Here is an 18,449-nt window from a genome sequence, read left to right on the forward strand (position 1 = left end):
ATCTGCAAAAACCTCGATATTCCAGTTCCAGAAAATTTGTGGGAAAATGAACCAAAAGCAAACACTGAAAACATTGAAGTACCGCTCGCTCACATACGATCTTATGATCCCATTGAGCGTGATCATTGAAAACAAAGCATCGTGACCAGATATCATACTGAGGTGCAAAAAGAGAGAAGAAGGCATTGCTAATTGAGGTGATAAGAGCAGTGATTTTGGACGAACGATGCAGAAATCAAGAAAATGACCAAATACCAAGACTTCATGAATGAAGTGAAAATATCCTGAAAACTGAAGAATGCCAACGTTGTCCCAGTGATGACAAAGAACCTCATTGGAATGATGAAGAACTTCACAGAGATATTAAATACCATCCCTGGTAATATCACTACAAACAAACTACAGTTGGAAGCCGTCCAGGGCTCAGTGACGATCCTGAAGAGAGCCCTCGGCACAAAACTTTGAAAACAGAAAACTTCACACCTTGGTCCGTGAATCGTGACCCCCTTACTGAAATGAAGGTGGACACCGAGCCTGTCCTGGGAAGAATCCATTCTACATTCTGAAACCTCATATGTGGTCCGAGATGCAGGAGACTGCTGCAGGCCAGCAACATTGGCTGAGTGTGCAGATGTGCCACTGATGCAGTGCCCTCTACTGGTTAGGGCAGAATTTTGTAATTTGTTCATGGAGCCGGCGATAGCTCACCTCCTCTTCACGAAGAACACCATGGGATATTTAACGGGTTTGGAGGGGAAGGAAAGGGTGAGGATTTAGGGTTGGGGGTATGGGAGAGCAAATATGGGACAGTTGAGAGGGGGAGGCTGAGGCTTTCTTGTTGCATTGTTAGAATTGCATGTGTGAGTGTTTGTGTGCGTGTGTGTGTGTGTGTGTGTGTGTGTGTGTGTGTGTGTGTGTGTGTGTGTGTGTGTGTGTGTGTGTGTGTGTGTGTGTGTGTGTGTGTGTGTGTGTGTGGGGGGGGGAGGTGACTCAATCAGCCTACGGGTCATGTGCTAGTCCCATTAATTCTCCTCATTCAACAACTTTTGAAAGTTCTCGTGTTTCCATTATTTTTCAACTTCCTCTTTAATAACTACACTAGCTGAAGTACCCGGCGTTGCCCAGGGGAAAAAATAGGAATAAGAAAGGGGTGAATTGTGGTGCTTAATCTATATCAGCAATTTGGACACATTTTACATTTCTTAGTCGATGTCAGCGTTCGTCATCAGTGCTCATGAGGCTGTCATGGAGGTTGTCGTAGTTATCAGCAAGCAAGTTATTTTGCTCCCGGTGGATAAAGCCCAGTCGCTCTGTCTTGATCTTGCAGTCCACATCGATCAGAAACTGCTGAAAGAGTCGTCACATCTGCAGTATGTGGTTGCCCTCTCTCACCATGATGTGGTAGCTGTAATACTGCAGCTGTATGAGTTTTTGTCCATCCTGTCCAGTAGCAGTCCTGGCCACCAGATGGATGCTGTAGCCATCTGTTCCATATGGGAACACAATGGGATACTGGAGTGCATCATAAGATGCATGCAGCTCACTGATCCTTTTAAATGCCCCATCGCAAAGTCTGAGGACAATGTCTCTGGGTTCTGTTGGCTCATTGTTCATTAGGATGGTGACTTCTGGTGCAGACTGGGTGTTATAGTGGAGTGTGTGCTCTCCTTGCGCTCACTTGTTCTCTCTGATGATGATCAGGTGCTCTTCAGAGTTGCCTCCTTCCGCAAGTACATCTCTTGCAGTCTTGAGCTCACGGACCAGATGGTTATTCTCGTGAAACCACTTTGCGAGCCTCTCAAGGAGGTGTGGTTTGAGGCCGCTGTGGTTCCTGGCAGCCAGATCCTTGGCATGTGAGTCCAGGAAGTAGAACTGTAGGAACTTTGGCTGGTCCTCTTCAGGCGGGAGCAAGCTGCCAATGCGGTGGAACACTTGACCTTGGATCCGGAAGCTCGGGTTCCAGCCCCGGACTTCAGCTTCCTTGTGCCTGAAGCTCGTCATCGAAAAGCTGCCATTATACATCTGAATGTTGTCAAGGAAGTGCTTGCTGAGGGGACCTTCACCTGAGAGAAGTTCCTTCAGCAAGGGAGGAAGGTCAGGAGAGGGCTCAAGGACGACCTCTCCATCACTGAAACACACACCCTTGGTATCTCCCTTGAACTTGTAAGCAGAGCAGTGGGTGCAGACTTGGTCCATTCGGCCGATGTCTGCATGAGTTGTTGGGTCAGCCGGGTCATACGTGAATGCCACCCTGTTGCCATTGTTGTGCTCTTGTGCCCGGGCCGGTGCTCGTGCTTCTGCAGTGCGGGGACGCATTGCCTCAAGTCTTGCATCACACTCTTCCTCAGTCTCATTTTGTCGCTGCTGCTGTTGCCGCTGTGCCTGTTCATTTATCCTGGCTGATCGCTCCTCTTCAGTCTCCTGTTGTCTCTTAGTGCGTTTTCGCTCAGCTGCCGCTGCCTTGGGACCAATGGAGCTCTTCCTTTTTGGGGGCATCTAAAATCAGAAAGTCAAATTTTGATCAGAAACTTTCTCAACATCCACTGGTCTGTCTTTGTATTATTGTGATCAGGTTGTGAATAAAAAAAGTCACGACGTGGAAAATCAATCAATTGCGGCAGAAAAATTGTAACAGCCAAAAAGAATCGACGAATTTTTTTTCGTTTTTTTTTTTTAAATATCTAAGGGATACGTAGTTCTCGAGTTATAAGAGGACAAACACACGTACACTACTACTTTATATATTTAGAGCTTCCTATCCTTTCCCTTCAACCAATGTAGTCCAAACACATCATTTCTATCCTTCGTAATATCTACCTATCCTGAATAGGTTGACATCTGCAGTTGAGGGGATCCATTTTGGAAACTTTCTTTCATGGATAGGAGTGATTCAGTTGAATGTTTGAGGTCCCAAATTAACCACCATTGATGTGGACTTCTCCAAGGTATCATATTGTAGTTATTTTTTTTAACCCAGCTTGGTGCTTCTTCCATAAACGGTCACGATTGCAAGAGTGCTCTAATCCTCAGGAATTGCACTTCAGTCCCATGATACCCTCTCTCCTTTCTCTTTCACAAGTTCTTCTTGGATGAGCAACTTTCTCCACTCTCAGAAAGCTGCAAACATCACTCATATCCAAAAGAAAGGTTCCAAAATGGATCCCCTTCAACTACAGTCATCAGCCTTCTCCCCATCAACAACAAAGTAATGGAGTCCATCGTTGCAGCCAACCTGGGGCACTATCTCTTCTCTAACTCACTAATCTCTGACAACCAGTTTTGTTTCTGACCTGGCTATTCCATCTTGGATATGTCACTCCTGATACATCAGTGGATGGATGCCCTGAACCATAAGCCAGATGTTAGGCCAGGCTTATTAACTCAAGAGCATTTGACAGTCATTCCTCCAGCCTTGGTTTCTAAGTTGTCTTCATTTGGCATTCAGGGCTCCCTGCTCATGTAGTTGATTGATTTCCTGTATGGCCGGAAACAGCGGGTGGCCCATATTGATGTCCTTCCCTATGATCCTTCTCTTCAGGCTGGTGTCCAGGATCCCACAAGGCAGCATCTTCAGGCCAACATTTTTCTTAATGTATGTCAATAATCTGTCCAATTTATCATTTTACGGAAGACTCAACCCCGTGTTGAAGGATATATCATTCTTGTAAAACGCCAGCCACTCCTGATTTCCTTTTGTCAGACCTGAACAAGATAAGCTGCTGGTCAGCGACTTGGAACATGAAATTCAACACAGGCAAGCCACAGGCTCTAACACCGTTTCTCCTCAAGGATCGTTAATCAAATTATCCAATCCACTTCTCTGGCCAGCCACTTGAAGAGGTGTAGTCTCTGGAACTCATTGGCCTCACTATCTGCCACAACCTTTCATGGGAGGATCATATCATCAAACTGCATAACTCAAAGGCCAGTCAGTGCCTCGAGTATTATTCTCCGTAGAGCCAAGACATTCCTGAGCTGCATCGAGCTCATCACCGAGTTCAAGGCTTTCATACAGAGACCCATGGAATATGGATCCCCACTCTGGGCTGGTGTTCCTGCTTCGAAAATTGCTCATCTTGAGGTAGTCCGAAACAAGGCCTTCCACACCATTGGCATCTCAAGACGTTGGCATCTCGATACTTCCAGTTCCGGTTTTTTGAGGTGACGGTTGGTTCTCAACGGGGGTCTCTGTCGACTTTCTTGAAGATAAGTTTCTGGTCGGTGTTTGTCAGGTTTTGACTGTTATTTTGTTGCCTCTATGTTTACTGTGTTCCTCGTCTGGTTTTGTTTCAAAACTTGTGCTAATTGGTGAGTTTTTGTCGGTCTTGTCATATTGGGTTTCCCTGAGGCCTACCCATCTTCCCATATTTGTGCACCATCATGTTTATTTGTATTTTCTCTTTATTACTATCAGTTTCTATTTTCTCCACTTTTCCTTCCACCCTCATTCTATCCATCCCAACTATACCATCTGTTTCATGGAGTAAAATACAAAACTAATACAATTCCCCTCCCCTCCCCAATCCCAGCATCTCCCCACTGTCCTCTGTCTTACGAACAGTTTCCCCTCTGATATCCCAAACTGCATGGTGTTCAAATGTCTCATACTCTCATTCAGCACACTCTTCAATATCTCGAACATGCTCTCTCTTTCCTCTCATCACATCTCACCCTCTTCCCACCTCTTCAAATCTTGACCCCCCCACTCCGCACCTGCTCCCACCTCCACCATACTACTAACCAGTCTCATCCTCCCCATCTCCATCACCCTCCCTTGTCCCTCCTCCCTCATGACTGTGCCTGCTCTCATTGTCTCCTCTCTCTCTCACTCCTCCATTTCAATTCAGCCATCTCTTCACTCTTCAAAACAAACATCACTCTCCCCCCCAAACCCCCAAGCTCCCCCTCCACCTTTCTCCCTCAATTCTCCCCCTTCCTTTCAAATCCTCCCCTTCTCAAAGCTGCCTCCCTTCACATCCACAAAGCTGCCTCCTTCCCCCAATCTCTCTCTTCCAGCTCATTCCTCCACCTCTTCCAATCTCCCACTTCCCTTTGCCCCCTCTCTTACAACTCCCCACTGCTCCTCATCACTGTACCACCTAGCTCTTTGTCCTCCTCCCCATCTGACCCTCTCCCATAGTTCTTCCACAATCTGTCAACAACTCTCACTACCTCCACCTCTCATCCCTCACACTACACTCCCCCTTCCCTCCCTCCCCTTCATGCAAAGCCTCCTCCCCTCCCTCTTCCTGAAGTGTGGACCTCAAACATCTAGGTCCTTCACTCTAACCTGACTGATCTCTCGATACAGGTTGCCACTGACAAACCAGACATAATATACTTAACAGAAACTTTCCTCCTTCAAGACGTCTCTGACTACTTAGTTTCTCTCCCTGGTTCTCCCTCCACCAGTATGACAGATCTGAGCCTCGTCCTCATGGCTGAGTTGCTCTCTTTATCAAAAACTCTATTACTCACTCTCCGTGCACTGCCTTCACTCCTTTATGCCCCCAAGAATTCCTCTGGCTATGGCTTCCTCTCCAATCCCACCTCTTATTTATCTGTGTGTGGTACCATCCACCAAACAGTAATTACTCCATTTCCATCTCGCTCGCCGAAAACAAGGACCAACTTCGATCCTCTCATCCAAACTCTCTCTCTCTCTCTTCCTCAGATGTGGTGACTTCAATTGTTATCATGCCAGTTGGCTGGGTGTGGGTACCTCTCTCATCTGTCATGGCACTTCAGCAAAGAACTTCTGCGACTCATTGGGACCGATTCAATCGGTCCACTTCCCGACCCGGATCTCAGCTCCATATCGTCTGGATTCGATTTTGACCAATTTCCCAGAAAACATCTGCTGTTCTTCCTCCGCTCCAATCGGTTATTCTGACCACATGCTTTCCAAAGTGGACATCTCTCTGGCTGTTATCAGAGAACCACCTCACCGCCGTCGAGTCTGGCATTTCGCTCAGGCCGACTGGCAGGGTCTCCGAGCAGCCAGAAAACTTCTAGACTGGTCTCCCATTTCTACTCTCACCAACATCAACTCATCCTGGGAATTCTTTCAAAGAAATTTGCTTTCTCCCTCATGCACAGATTTATCCCTTCTCGTCTTCAGTTATCATACCTTTCTTCACGTCCATGGTACACTGAAGCTTGTGGTGAGGTTGTTGTCCTGAAACAACTTGCCTTCACCTCACGGAAGGCAAATCCTACTGAAGGTAACCTCAGTTCCTTCCACAAAGTTTGCAACAAATGTGTGTCTACCCTGAGGAGAGCCAGAAAACAACATCTTTCTAATCTCAAGTCTGAACTTTCAAACCTGTCTTCCTCATCCAAATCCTGGTGGCGTCTAGTTAAGTCTGTTTCTGGTGTATGTTCTCCCTCATCCCTCCCTTCCCTCAAATTGTCTGCACAGCTGACACTGCACGCAAAAAGGCTGAATGCCTAAACTCTGTGTTTGCTTCTAAATCGTGTCCCGAACCCATCACTTTCTGTGGCAAACTCAACTCAAAAGTCGCACCCAGCTGTTCCTGGACTCTGTGTCCTTTTCTCCTGACAAGTTGGAGAGCTTGCTGTAAAACCTTGACTCAGATTCTGTAACCGGCCCAGACGGCATCAGCCCTCATGTTCTAAAAACCTGCTCCTCTGCTCTAGTTTACCCTCTCTCGGTTCGATTCACCCTCTCATTTACAGGCCCGGTCACACCTTGACGTTTTAGCCAGCGATGGCAACGTATTAAAATGTATGTAAAACGCTGGCTTACGTTGAACTTTTGATGTTTTTTTTTTAAGATTCGGACGTATTCCTAGCGACTTGGTCTTATGTATAACGCATTAGTAACGGACACAGAACGTTTCGTTGTGTTATAGATAACTTATACCAACGAATGCTGAACCTGTTGTCGGCCTACACAACCGATGCCCAACGATAGTCTAACTTAGGCATAGCGCGTTGCACGCATCGCCGACGATGTCGTGACGTAGCCTATTAAAAGGCTGACGCACAACGATTCGAATCATAACTGCCGTAGAAATGGAAGTGACAACATCGCGGTCACACCTTGGCGATCTTGCCAGCGTATGCCGACCTAAGAAAAATGTGTCTAAAACGTTGAGGCACGTCAAATACGGTATGAGTAAGTTTGGTATACGTGAGTAGAACGCTAAAGTACGCTATCATACGTCGTAGTAAGTAGAGTACGTCAAGAAATTTTAAACATGTTCAAAATTTTACGACGTACTCGGCGTATGACACACGTTCCGCATGCGATGGGGATAAGTTTTACACACGATATGTGGACGCTTACACACGTCCACAAACGCTACTTATAAGCTACTCATAAGTCGAAACACGTCGCGGTAATGTCTTTTTTACGCGAAACTTATTTCTAACTTATGTTTGACGTGCTTTGAACCAATTCTTTACGTAGTCCCAACACACATCGACGTATGTAGACGTATTCCAATGACGTCTTCCGGTCGACAAAAAAAAAAAAATTAACGTGTTTCTAGCTTACAACTGCCATATAAAGACGTGTTCCCAGCGGTTTTGGGAATTGGTATATAAAAATGGTGTTCATAAAAGGGGAACCCAACAGTGTTTTCGAGTCCTTTTTGAGTCGATGTCCATGTCAGCAGTAACAGTATCAGTATCAGTATTAGTATTAGTCTTAGTATTAGTATTAGTATTAGTATTAGTATTAGTAGTAGTAGGTGAGTGTGAGGGGGAGGGTGTGGGTTATGATGGATCGTCCTTGCGTTTAACGATTTAACGATTTAAATGATAAACTCAACCATTTAAATGGCTGCATCTCCACTATTGAAAGTAGACGTTTGCGCTCAACAATTGGATTTTTTTTACACTCAACGACTTTTAAACGGTTCCACTCAGCTATTTTCATTGTTTACAATGAACGATTTAAGTTGCTGTCACTCGCCTTTGTTTTTTGACGCTGGGGTTTGGAAATTTGAAGCGTTTCTTCTGAACGTGTTAAAACGCTCAAACTCGACTGTTTTAAATAGACGCTGCCGATGGACAATTGGAATCATAGCCAAGCTAGACATCGAAGTGTGAACATCCTCGTCATGCCGAAGAAAAGTTTGAAGAATGCTGCAAATAAGTGTCCTGGCCGTGGCCGTGGCCGCTGACGCAAGGACGATCCATTATACCGACGTCTTTCAGCCTCTGAGTAACTTAAAAGTAACGTCTGTCGACGTGTGGCAACGATCGCGTAACGTGCCAACAACACGTTAATCATAGGTTAGAAATAAGTTTCGGGTACGTTAAACATTACCTCGGCGTGTCTCAACTTATGATTAACTTACAAGTAGCATGTGTTGACGTCTGTCAACGATCGCAGACCGTGCATACAACTTGTGGCCAGCGTAGCGGAACGTGTGAGTCATACGCCGGTATACGTCGTGAAATTTCAAGCATGAAAAAATTTGAGGACAACTGAAAAGTACAACGTTTAAAGCCAACGTACGACGTATGGCAGTGTTTTTCAGCGTGCTCTCAATGTTATCAAAACTTACCCATAACGTATTCAACGTGTGCCAGCGTTTTAGAAAAAAAATTCAAAAATCGGCATACGTTGGCTAAAACGTCAAGGTGTGACCGGGCCTTTACCGCTCTGCATAAAAAAGGTACAAAAACGGATCCCTGCCACGACAGACCAATAAGCCTGCTCCCAATCATCTGCAAGGTCATGGAATCCATCATCACTTCCGACATCAAATCCTTCTTTTTCTCCAATGGCTTGATTTCTGACGATCAATTTGGATTTAGACCAGGTCACTCAACCCTGGACATGCTGCTTCTGCTTCCCCAATAATGGATAGAGGTCTTAAATGCCAAACTTGAGATCAGAGCCATCTCCATAGACATATCGTGAGCTTTCAGTTTGGTCTGGTTTTCCACACTGCTCACCAAATTCTCTTCTTATGGTATCCAAGGAAACCTCCACTCATGGCTCATGGACTTCCTCTCCTGTTGCAGTCAACATGTGGCTCTTAATGAGATTCTCTCATCTCCTCTTCCCACTCAGGCTGGAGTTCCTCAAGGTAGTGTTCTTGGCCCTGTGCTTTTTCTGATTTTCATCAATGATCTCTCACATTCTCTAGAAAATCCTCTATCTATTTGCTGATGACTCCACCCTCTGCTGCACCATCTCTCATCCCTCTGAATGGCAGGCAACCTGTAGTATCTTGTTTACCCCATGTGTCTCACCCCATCCCTCTCCCCTTCACAGATCTTCTATTGTCTCTGTTCCCCACTATTTTGTGCTTCCCTTTCCTACCCCTCTTGTCTCCTGCCTTGTTATATGTTTTTGTGTGTTAACTGTTACATGAACCTCAAAATGGTATTCAATAACAACAAAAAAAATAAACACAGGATGCTAATTCCCAGGGATTGTCACTTTCCCACCAGCAGCAAGTTGGTGGCTCTCTGTTTTATACAAGCCTTACATCTGGCCTTTTTCCTCTTGCCCTCTCTGATCTCTGCCCTCCCAAAGCCACTGCAGGTCAGAAGCATTCCTCAAGAAATCTTCACCTGCTCAACCTCCGAATGTCCAGGCTGGTTGCCCACCTTCATTCATTCATTTGCTTATTCTCTTGATTGTGCAATCAAGAGAATAAGCAAATGTTCTCTCTCCCATCACTTCAGTCTTCCAAATTCATTGCCCATCATCACTACCTCATGCACTCACCCACACACATCCACATCTCTTCTACACATCCTGATTCTTTCTCATTATGTTCCACTCCATGCCATTGTTACTCGTTTCTGGGTTGTTATTCCGTTCATCCTTGTGTTTGTACTGTACTTATATACATCTTTCCCCACCCCCTTTGTAGTTGGTAAACGTGCTGCGCTTTGTTATGAACCTGGACCATGGGTTCAACCCACGAGCCCTGACCCTTATATAACAAATATTTGTGCAAAAGCTTCATTAAACCTTGTAAATCACTCCAGCAGCATCAGCTTACTCTTTAGTCCTAGTTTCAGATTTGGCCACCTGTATATGGCATCAGCGACTGGCGGGATCGCTGAGATGGATACCCACTTCACGTTTGAGCCTCCTGGGAGTTTCCTTCTGTATCCATCTTGCCCACCCCATGCATCCTCTCCTGCCCCTCATTCCTCACGAAACCCATTGTTTGTCCAAGTCTGCCTCGATCTTGGCCTTCAACTCTGCTGTTGGTATTTCCCCTCTCTTTCAACTCTTCTTTTTGTCCTGTTGTGTCCTGATATATTCAGTGTACTAGTTCTAGCTCTTCCAAAAGCCTCGACTATATGTACAAAAAAGGACATTTTCCTCACTTGAGACTGGTTCTCATCACCTGACACTGGTTCACGTCGTCCGAGACGGCTGCACGTCGCCCGAGAGGGGTTGACGTCGTCCGAGAGGGGTTGACGTCGCCCGAGAGGGGTTGACTTCACCCAAGATGGTTTCACGTCGCCCGAGACGGCTTCATGTTGCCCGAGACGGCTTCATGTCGCCTGAGATGGGTTGACGTCGCCCGAGATGGGTTGACGTCGCCCGAGAGGGGTTGACGTCGCCCGAGAGGGGTTGAGGTCGCCCGAGAGGGGTTGACGTCGCCCGAGAGGGGTTGACTTCACCCAAGATGGTTTCACGTCGCCCGAGACGGCTTCATGTTGCCCATGATGGGTTCACGCACCCGAGAAGGATTCATGTTGCCTGAGACGGCTTCACGTCACCCGAGATGGGTTGACGTCGCCCGAGAGGGGTTGACGTCGCCCGAGAGGGGTTGACTTCAACCAAGATGGTTTCACGTCGCCCGAGACGGCTTCATGTTGCCCATGATGGGTTCACGCACCCGAGAAGGATTCACGTTGCCTGAGACGGCTTCACGTCGCCCGAGATGGGTTGACGTCGCCCAAGAGGGGTTGAGGTCGCCCGAGAGGGGTTGACGTTGCTCGAAAGGGGTTGACATCGCCGGAGAGGGGTTGATATTGCCCGAGAGGGGTTGACATCGCCTGAGAGGGGTTGACATCACCCAAGATGGTTTCACGTCACCCGAGACGGCTTCATGTTTCCCGTGATGGGTTGACGTCGCCCGAGAGGGGTTGAGGTCGCCCGAGAGGGGTTGACGTCGCTCGAAAGGGGTTGACATCGCCCGAGAGGGGTTGACATCGCCCGAGAGGGGTTGACATCACCCAAGATGGTTTCACGTCGCCCGAGACGGCTTCATGTTGCCCATGATGGGTTCACGCGCCCGAGAAGGATTCACGGCGCCCGAGACGACTTCACGTCACTCGAGATGGGTTGACGTCGCCCGAGAGGGGTTGACGTCGCCCGAGACGGCTTCATGTTGCCCGTGATGGGTTCACGTGCCCGAGAAGGATTCACAACGCCAAAGATGGATTGTTATTTTTTTGAAGCAGAAATTTGGCTCAAAGTTTCAAGCAAATAATCACAGTAGCTGCACAGTTAAATCTTATAACATTTATTCTGGTCCTCCACTTATTTAACAAGATATAAAACAGTTTTATTTTAATCAAACAGCTTAAAGTTCGTGTTACAGCACAACGTATGTTAGCACCATGTGAAAGTGTGCATGTTTATGTCCAAACCAGAAAGAGTTTGTAGATTGAAAAAACAATGTACATTTGTTATGTTTGTTTTCCCCCCTGAACTTGCAACTGCAAAATGTGACACAAAACTGGTGAATGGCTTTCACTTCTCGGTCGGTCGATTGCGCACAATCGAATGCAGCCATGGAAACACTCTCAGATTGTATTTTAAAAGTTGCATTTCAAGACCCAGCTGAGACTTTTAAATACAGGGAACCTGTCCAACAACGCTTTATCTGCTGTGACCTGATTGCTTTAAACACTGAACTGATGAAATAAAATTGCTTGTGATAAATATGGAACAGTTAACCTAGACAAAAAGCAAAGTAAGTAAAATAAGTTCACTTATATACAAATTAAGGACCCATATAAGAAGACGCAGCAGCTTTACCCTAAGATACCACTCTGCCTGTATGTACACAAGTTTCTTCAAAGCACAAAAAAGCAAACCACAAATATAAACATAAGGTACAGGGGTAAAGCGTACCAATAAAATATTTACTTTACAAAAAATATCTCTATTTAAAGAAACTTTACAATAGTAAGACGTATTAATTCCAGTTACATGAATGTAATACACTGCAAAACAAAAGCAAACATTGACGTTAAAACAGTCGACTCTCAAAGCCGTCACTTGAGTTGAAGTTATTTCGAAAAATCTCATCCGTTTACTCCAACCGAATTTGTTAAACAAAATGAGTTCTTCCATTTGTCTAATTCCGGGGATATTTACGCAGGATGCATTGGGAAACGTTGTGTCGGATCTTTGAACAGGCATGTTCCTGGGAGAACTAGGAATGTCCACTTCGACCTGCTCATAACAATGACTGCCGCCCATACTCCCCCGTCCGACACCATCATCGAACCTCGCAATGAGAAATGCTTCCGACTCGGAATCAAAACTTGCAGAATCTAGATACCGATTCCAGATGACGTTATGGCATTAAGATCCTTCATGAGGCCTTCTAGGCTGGCCATCTCGGCACTCAGTTCATCATCCTCGTGGGGCGAACTCTGTAGGGATGGAATTGCTGTGAGAAGGGGAAAGATTTGCAAGCAGACACAGCCTAACACTTGACGGTGGCAATATGAACGGTGGAATGGTTGGGGTGGGGGAGGAGAGGGGTGCAAATGAATAAAACAGTGGCAAGCAAAACGAAATTAAACAAAGCAAACACGAAGGCAGGCAGGTTTCATTAAATGCACGGGATAGGGAAAGAGAGAAGAATGGGATTAGTGAAAGGATTTTGATGGCATTCAAAGTGTATTAAAGAACAAAATGGCTTCACTGTGGATATATAAAAATGTCAAATTTTTAACGGTATTCTGACAAATGTGACGGGCAAACTTTGAAAAACAACGAAGAGTGAAGATTAAAGTATCACTCCTGATAATAAAACTTCCACCGATGTTGTTTTAGAAGGATTCATTTTACATCGTACGCTTTAAATTGTAATATCGTCTTGTCAACTTCACAAATCATCTTGCCCTGTGACTGGTGGGCCACCGACTGCACAGACGCTTCTTAACTTACAATGTCCGTTTCATCCACCGGGTGTCCGCCGTCGCTCGTGGTAGGGGCACTGGGCATGGACACAGGAACTGGCACACGGTTTCTGCCAAGAGTACCCAGAGACGCCGTTTTGGTGGGGTTTAGCTGGCTTGCGGCTGCAGTGGGTACGAGAGGGAAAGAACACCAATCATTACTACACAGCAAGACCGAACACCTTATTGGGGTGTCGCACTAACATAGACCAACTTTAACAAAATTCCAAAAACAATAATCCTCCAAAAGCTAATTTTGGTGAAATGGGTTAGTTTGGGGTGTGCATGATTGCGCATGGGTCCAACATCAGCACGGTTACCCAAAATGTCACCACCACGACCCCAGCGTTATCACATTCCAAATGTTGCCAAAGCTTACGTACATCAAGCATTTGTTTTAGGCATTTGTCATCCGTCGGGTTGCATGAACTCTTTTTTTTTTCTTTTCAGAGCAGCACTGGATGCACGCAGCCTGCTGATATGAATATTATGTACCAAGCGTATGACCACGATTTAACTTAGAAATGGACAAGCGACATTAGAAATGGATGAGCTCAGTTGAAATACCAGGCAGACAGACATTGCTTTGAGAAAATATTCCACATTAATGGCGAATAAAAATTATTTATCTTTGGCACCTTTTTATGCCTCAGCAGTCGGAGGGCCGGAGGCATTGTGTTTTTGAGTTGTCTGTCCGGCCGTGCATCTATCCGTTATCAGTTCTTTGTTAGCACGATAATTTATGAACCACTGAAGAGATTTCTAACTAACTTGGCACAAACGTGGACTGTGTGCCTGGTGTTGGCTTAATGGATGGGGTGGTGGGCTTCAGATCCTGACTTCAAATCCTGTTTGGCTGTTTAATTATTACCAGGTGGGGTTGACTCTGCCTGTCATCCTTCTGAGGTTGGCAAAATGAGTACTTGCTTGCTGGTGTCCTCTGTCGGAGTGGCGACCCTTCCAGGAATGTGCCCAATAACCCAGGAGACTGCTTAGGCAGCACCAATGCTCTACACAGAGTATGGCCTCAAGGTTTTTTATGGACTCTAATACAAAGATGATGTGGTCAATTAAAGACACGCCGTCCTCTCGGAGTTTTCCAGAGGTGACGTCTGTCAGTATTTCATTGGTCCTAAAATCAGGGACGTGAGGCATCCAGATCTCTCCCTCTTCCCCAGTGCACCCCTCATTTAAACAGGTTTATGTACATACGTGCTTCAGAACCTCCTAAAATCACATGTTGTCAGGTACCCATTTTACACGATGGACATTTTGGCTGGTCCAACTTGGTTCTTCCTGAATTGCTTTTCAATTACAAAATATCACAATCGCCACTTGCTTAAACCAACACCCGGAGAAAACACAAAGTTTCTCCTGTTCGTCAATGCAAGTGTCATAAAATAAGGCAAATGTATGTATGTATGTATGTATGTATGTATGTATGTATGTATGTATGTATGTTCATTATGGAATTGCAAAAGGCTGGGCAAATCTCCACCAAGTTTTGTATTCATGCTCAGGGTACCTAAGGTCAGGTGTGGACACAAAATAACCCTCCCCCACCGACCCCCCACCCCACGGGCGAGAATGGGGAGATAACTTGCGATCTTCACCTCTACACAGAGAATAGTGCAAGTGGTTTAACCACTGTCCCCAGCCAAGGTAAACAGATATTGACACGTTTTCACTTCCAGAGGGAATAGTTGTTTCCATAACTGACAGGAGATACGACCATCCATCTGTCACGTGAAGAAGAAGCAGGTCCTCGAGCTTCAATGTCGTGGTTCCTGCTGTTTTAGGTTATTAAAAATGGTAACCCTGGAAAGCTAATAATCAATTTACTTGGTTGGAAAGCAAATAATCTATTTAGTTGGAACAAGAATCCCAATGGTTAAAATGGTCAGACTTGGCACTGCTCAGCATGAGAATATCATAATGGAAAAACATCAACAAACTCTTCACCAAACTGGGTCAGAATTTCTTCAGTGGAAATGGTGGGGAAGAATAGGAAGTAAAATGTGAATGGGGTAGGGAGGTGGTGGTGGTGGGGGGGGGGAGGAGGCAATGTTTTCACACACTGTGCAAAGTACATTAGAACACATTGTTATGGCACCATGTGATGACTTAATAATGAATCAGGTGAGGAGCTGCAAAACGTCGGAGCAGTCGCTTTGCAGATGGCTGGCTTGATGCCAATTTGGTAGCGATCACATACCCGAGCAGAGGAGCCTGGTGTTGGCTTCGTGGTTCCGGTGGTGGCTTGGGACCCTCGGGGTCCTGAGTTTGAGCCCCGCTGGTTACTGAATTAACATCAGGGGGGTTGACTCAGCCTGTCATCCTTCCGAGGTTGGCGAAATGAGCACCAGTATACTGGTAATTATCCCTGAGTGTCAAAGGCGACTAAAGGGTTGGCGTCAGGAAGGACATCCGGCCGTAAAATGATTGCCACAAGAAAGGATACCACGATTGGACACCGCAAAAAGCTGACCCCTGCTCAGGGAAAAAGGCTTTAAAATGGTGTGATGATGCATGCCCGAGCAGAGGTGAGCCATCCTATTCTGAGCGTGGACTAACCCTGTACCACTTGTAACGATCTTAACCTAATTTAGACCCCGAGGGATTTACCAATGTTGCCAAATGAGCGAAGTGTGGCAGGATTGTGGAGCAGACAAGCACAAGCTTAAAATATAAGGATTTATTCAATGAAAGGAAATGGACACTAGACATGAAAACGGAGGGGTACAGCAGATGAGAGACAGTCAATCAAGGACACAAAAAAAAATCTATGAACAAACCCTTATATTACAATAAAACTATTTCTCGATGGACCCGGTCATTTCCCGGTCATACACAACCCAGACAAGGATTGTTATATCAAACTCAAATATCTTTGAGAGAACAGCATGAGAACAGAGTAGGGCAGAGCAGAGCAGGGCACAGATGTCGCAGCAAGATGAAGCATCCCTCACAGAAAAAAAGTAGAGCTCTAGCCCACAGAGCGTCCAAAGCAAAAAGAGAGGAGAGCGTCCATCTTTAACTGATGTCCCTGGCAAAAGAGAGAGAAATTGGCCAATCAGGAGCTTAAACAGTCCTTCTCCCCCATTATCTTGCCCCTCACGTCACGTGGCGCAGCCACTTGGACAGGGCCTTCCACCCGCCAGCCCAATCAGAACATGACCAGTGGCTCTGGCCAATTGCGGTGCTTCTTGTTGTTGCCAGCAGGTCCGACCATTAGCATGTCACGTTGTTATAGTAATGGGAGGGTCCTTCTGGGGGACCCCACTTCATTTGACGACACTGATGGCACCGGCAATGATGTAACTTCCCAGAGTACTCTGTGATGTCGCTTTTCTCTCCATTAATCAGTGGACCAATTCAGGGACCCCCCTGAATATCTCCATAATCTGGGGGCCCCCCACCTCTGACACTCCCACCAGCCATGGTGTTTGTCTTTTTGGTTTTTCTTCAAAATGCTGAGCATTATGTGAGGAAATAGCATGTACCATCTATCTATAATTCCAGCAATCTGTGTGTGTGTGTGTGTGTGTGTGTGTCTGTGTGTGTGTCTGTGTGTGTGTCTGTGTGTGTGTCTGTGTGTGTGTCTGTGTGTGTGTCTGTGTGTGTCTGTGTGTGTGTCTGTGTGTGTGTCTGTGTGTGTGTCTGTGTGTCTGTCTGTCTGTGACCGCTGTTTCTTGACAACCACTGGTCCGATCTAATTGAAACTTGCCAGGTATATTGCTGGGGACCTGAGGATGTGCCTTTTCAAGGTTTGATATTAATCGGACAAGTGCTTCCCAAGTTATGGCCATTTATTTACCAAACCAATGACAGGACACGTTGCTGCATCGGCGTGGCCTGTGTGTTTTTTTTTCTGGCACGAGGTCTGAATGTTTTTTTTTTTTGCACGTACGGCCACGGCTTCTCTTCTCATTGTGTTTTTCCTTGCGATGACATTGCGAAAAGGCAAAATACGTTGGCGCTCATTGCATAATTGGCCATTAAAACTAAATTGCGAATAATCGTAACTGCGATATGCGAACTTCCGGACAGTGAGGACTTAAATTCCGGACTTCCGGATAGTGACGACTTACTGTATTCTTTCTCGATTTTTTTCTCGATTTCTCGACTTACTGTATTCTTTCTTTCTCGATTTCTGTACTTTCTCGATTTCTTTACTTTCTCGTTTTCTGTACTTTCTCAATTTCTTTACTTTCTCGATTTCTGTACTTTCTCGATAAATTATAGAGAGATAAACACAATGCACCAATGCAGTCGTCGTTTACGAGAGCGAAGGAACGAAGCTGCGCGTCGTGCACGCGCAATGGAATCTGACGAAGCACGAGCTGCTCGCTTGACACGCTACGCGCGTGACAAGGCATCGTGCAGAAGAAACGGATGAAGAACGAGCTGCTCACTTGGCAGACAACACTGGACGCGAGGCAAGGTGTTGTGCAGCTGAAACGGATGAAGAACGAGCTGCTCGCTTGGCAGACAACACTGAACGTGAGGCAAGGCGTCGTGCAGCTGAAACGGATGAAGAACGAGCTGCTTGCTTGGCAGACAACACTGAATGCGAGGCAAGGTGTCATGCAGCTGAAATGGATGAAGAACAAGCTGCTTGCTTGGCAGACAACACTGAACGCTAGGCAAGGCGTCGTGCAGAAGAAACGGATGAAGACTGAGCTGCTCACTTGGCAGACAACACTGAACGCGAGGTAAGGCATCGTGCAGAAGAAATCCCTCACCAGCGAGAAGACCGGCAACTGAGGGATGACCTGCGCCATCAGGACGTACACCGTGCGAGACTAGAGCAGGTTCACCGTGAGAATCGCAACCTTGCTCGATACGATGATACCGATTTCTTCCGAGAGGAACTTCATGTTGAGTACAGGCACGCATTGAGTAGGACCTCATCTATTTATAATTCCAGCAATGTGTCTGTGTGTGTGTGTGTGTGTGTGTGTGTGTGTGTGTGTGTGTGTGTGTGTGTGTGTGTGTGTGTGTGTGTGACCGCTGTTTCTCGACAACCACTGGTCCGATCTAATTGAAACTTGCCAGGTATATTGCTGGGGACCTGAGTATGTGCCTTTTCAAGGTTTGATATTAATCGGACAAGTGCTTCCCAAGTTATGGCCATTTATTTACCAAACCAATGACAGGACACATTGCTGTGTAGGAGTGGCCGATGGGGAAAGGGCGCCATTTAGTTACCGTGGCGTAGGAGTGGCAATGGTCAATGGCAGCGAATGTCATGGCAAGCAAAGACAGGGAGGTAAACTTGATTTTAATTTGGATTTTAA

At 46.1% G+C, this 18,449-nt stretch overlaps 1 protein-coding gene across 8 annotated transcripts in view; it reads right to left on the reverse strand.

Annotated features, from left to right (window-relative positions):
• Nucleotides 1-11,461: 11,461 nt before the first annotated feature.
• LOC147017562 (neogenin-like) overlaps nucleotides 11,462-18,449 on the reverse strand; it is a 491,631-nt gene continuing 484,643 nt past the window's right edge. For 7 of the 8 annotated variants that reach the window (XM_085847263.1, XM_085847265.1, XM_085847261.1 and 4 more), the window contains 2 exons: nucleotides 13,139-13,272; nucleotides 11,462-12,618 (listed from right to left, as the gene is read on the reverse strand). In XM_085847263.1, coding sequence (XP_085703389.1) covers nucleotides 12,517-12,618; nucleotides 13,139-13,272 — 236 coding nt within the window. In that variant the 3' untranslated portion in view covers nucleotides 11,462-12,516. Of the gene's footprint in view, nucleotides 12,678-13,138; nucleotides 13,273-18,449 lie in introns of all 8 variants that reach the window. The other variant, XM_085847262.1, reaches the window with a different exon arrangement.

Source organism: Eptatretus burgeri, chromosome 11, assembly GCF_056783735.1.
Source record: "Eptatretus burgeri isolate ZD-2024b chromosome 11, Ebu_testis_v1, whole genome shotgun sequence".
NCBI classification, from domain to species: Eukaryota; Metazoa; Chordata; class Myxini; order Myxiniformes; family Myxinidae; genus Eptatretus; species Eptatretus burgeri.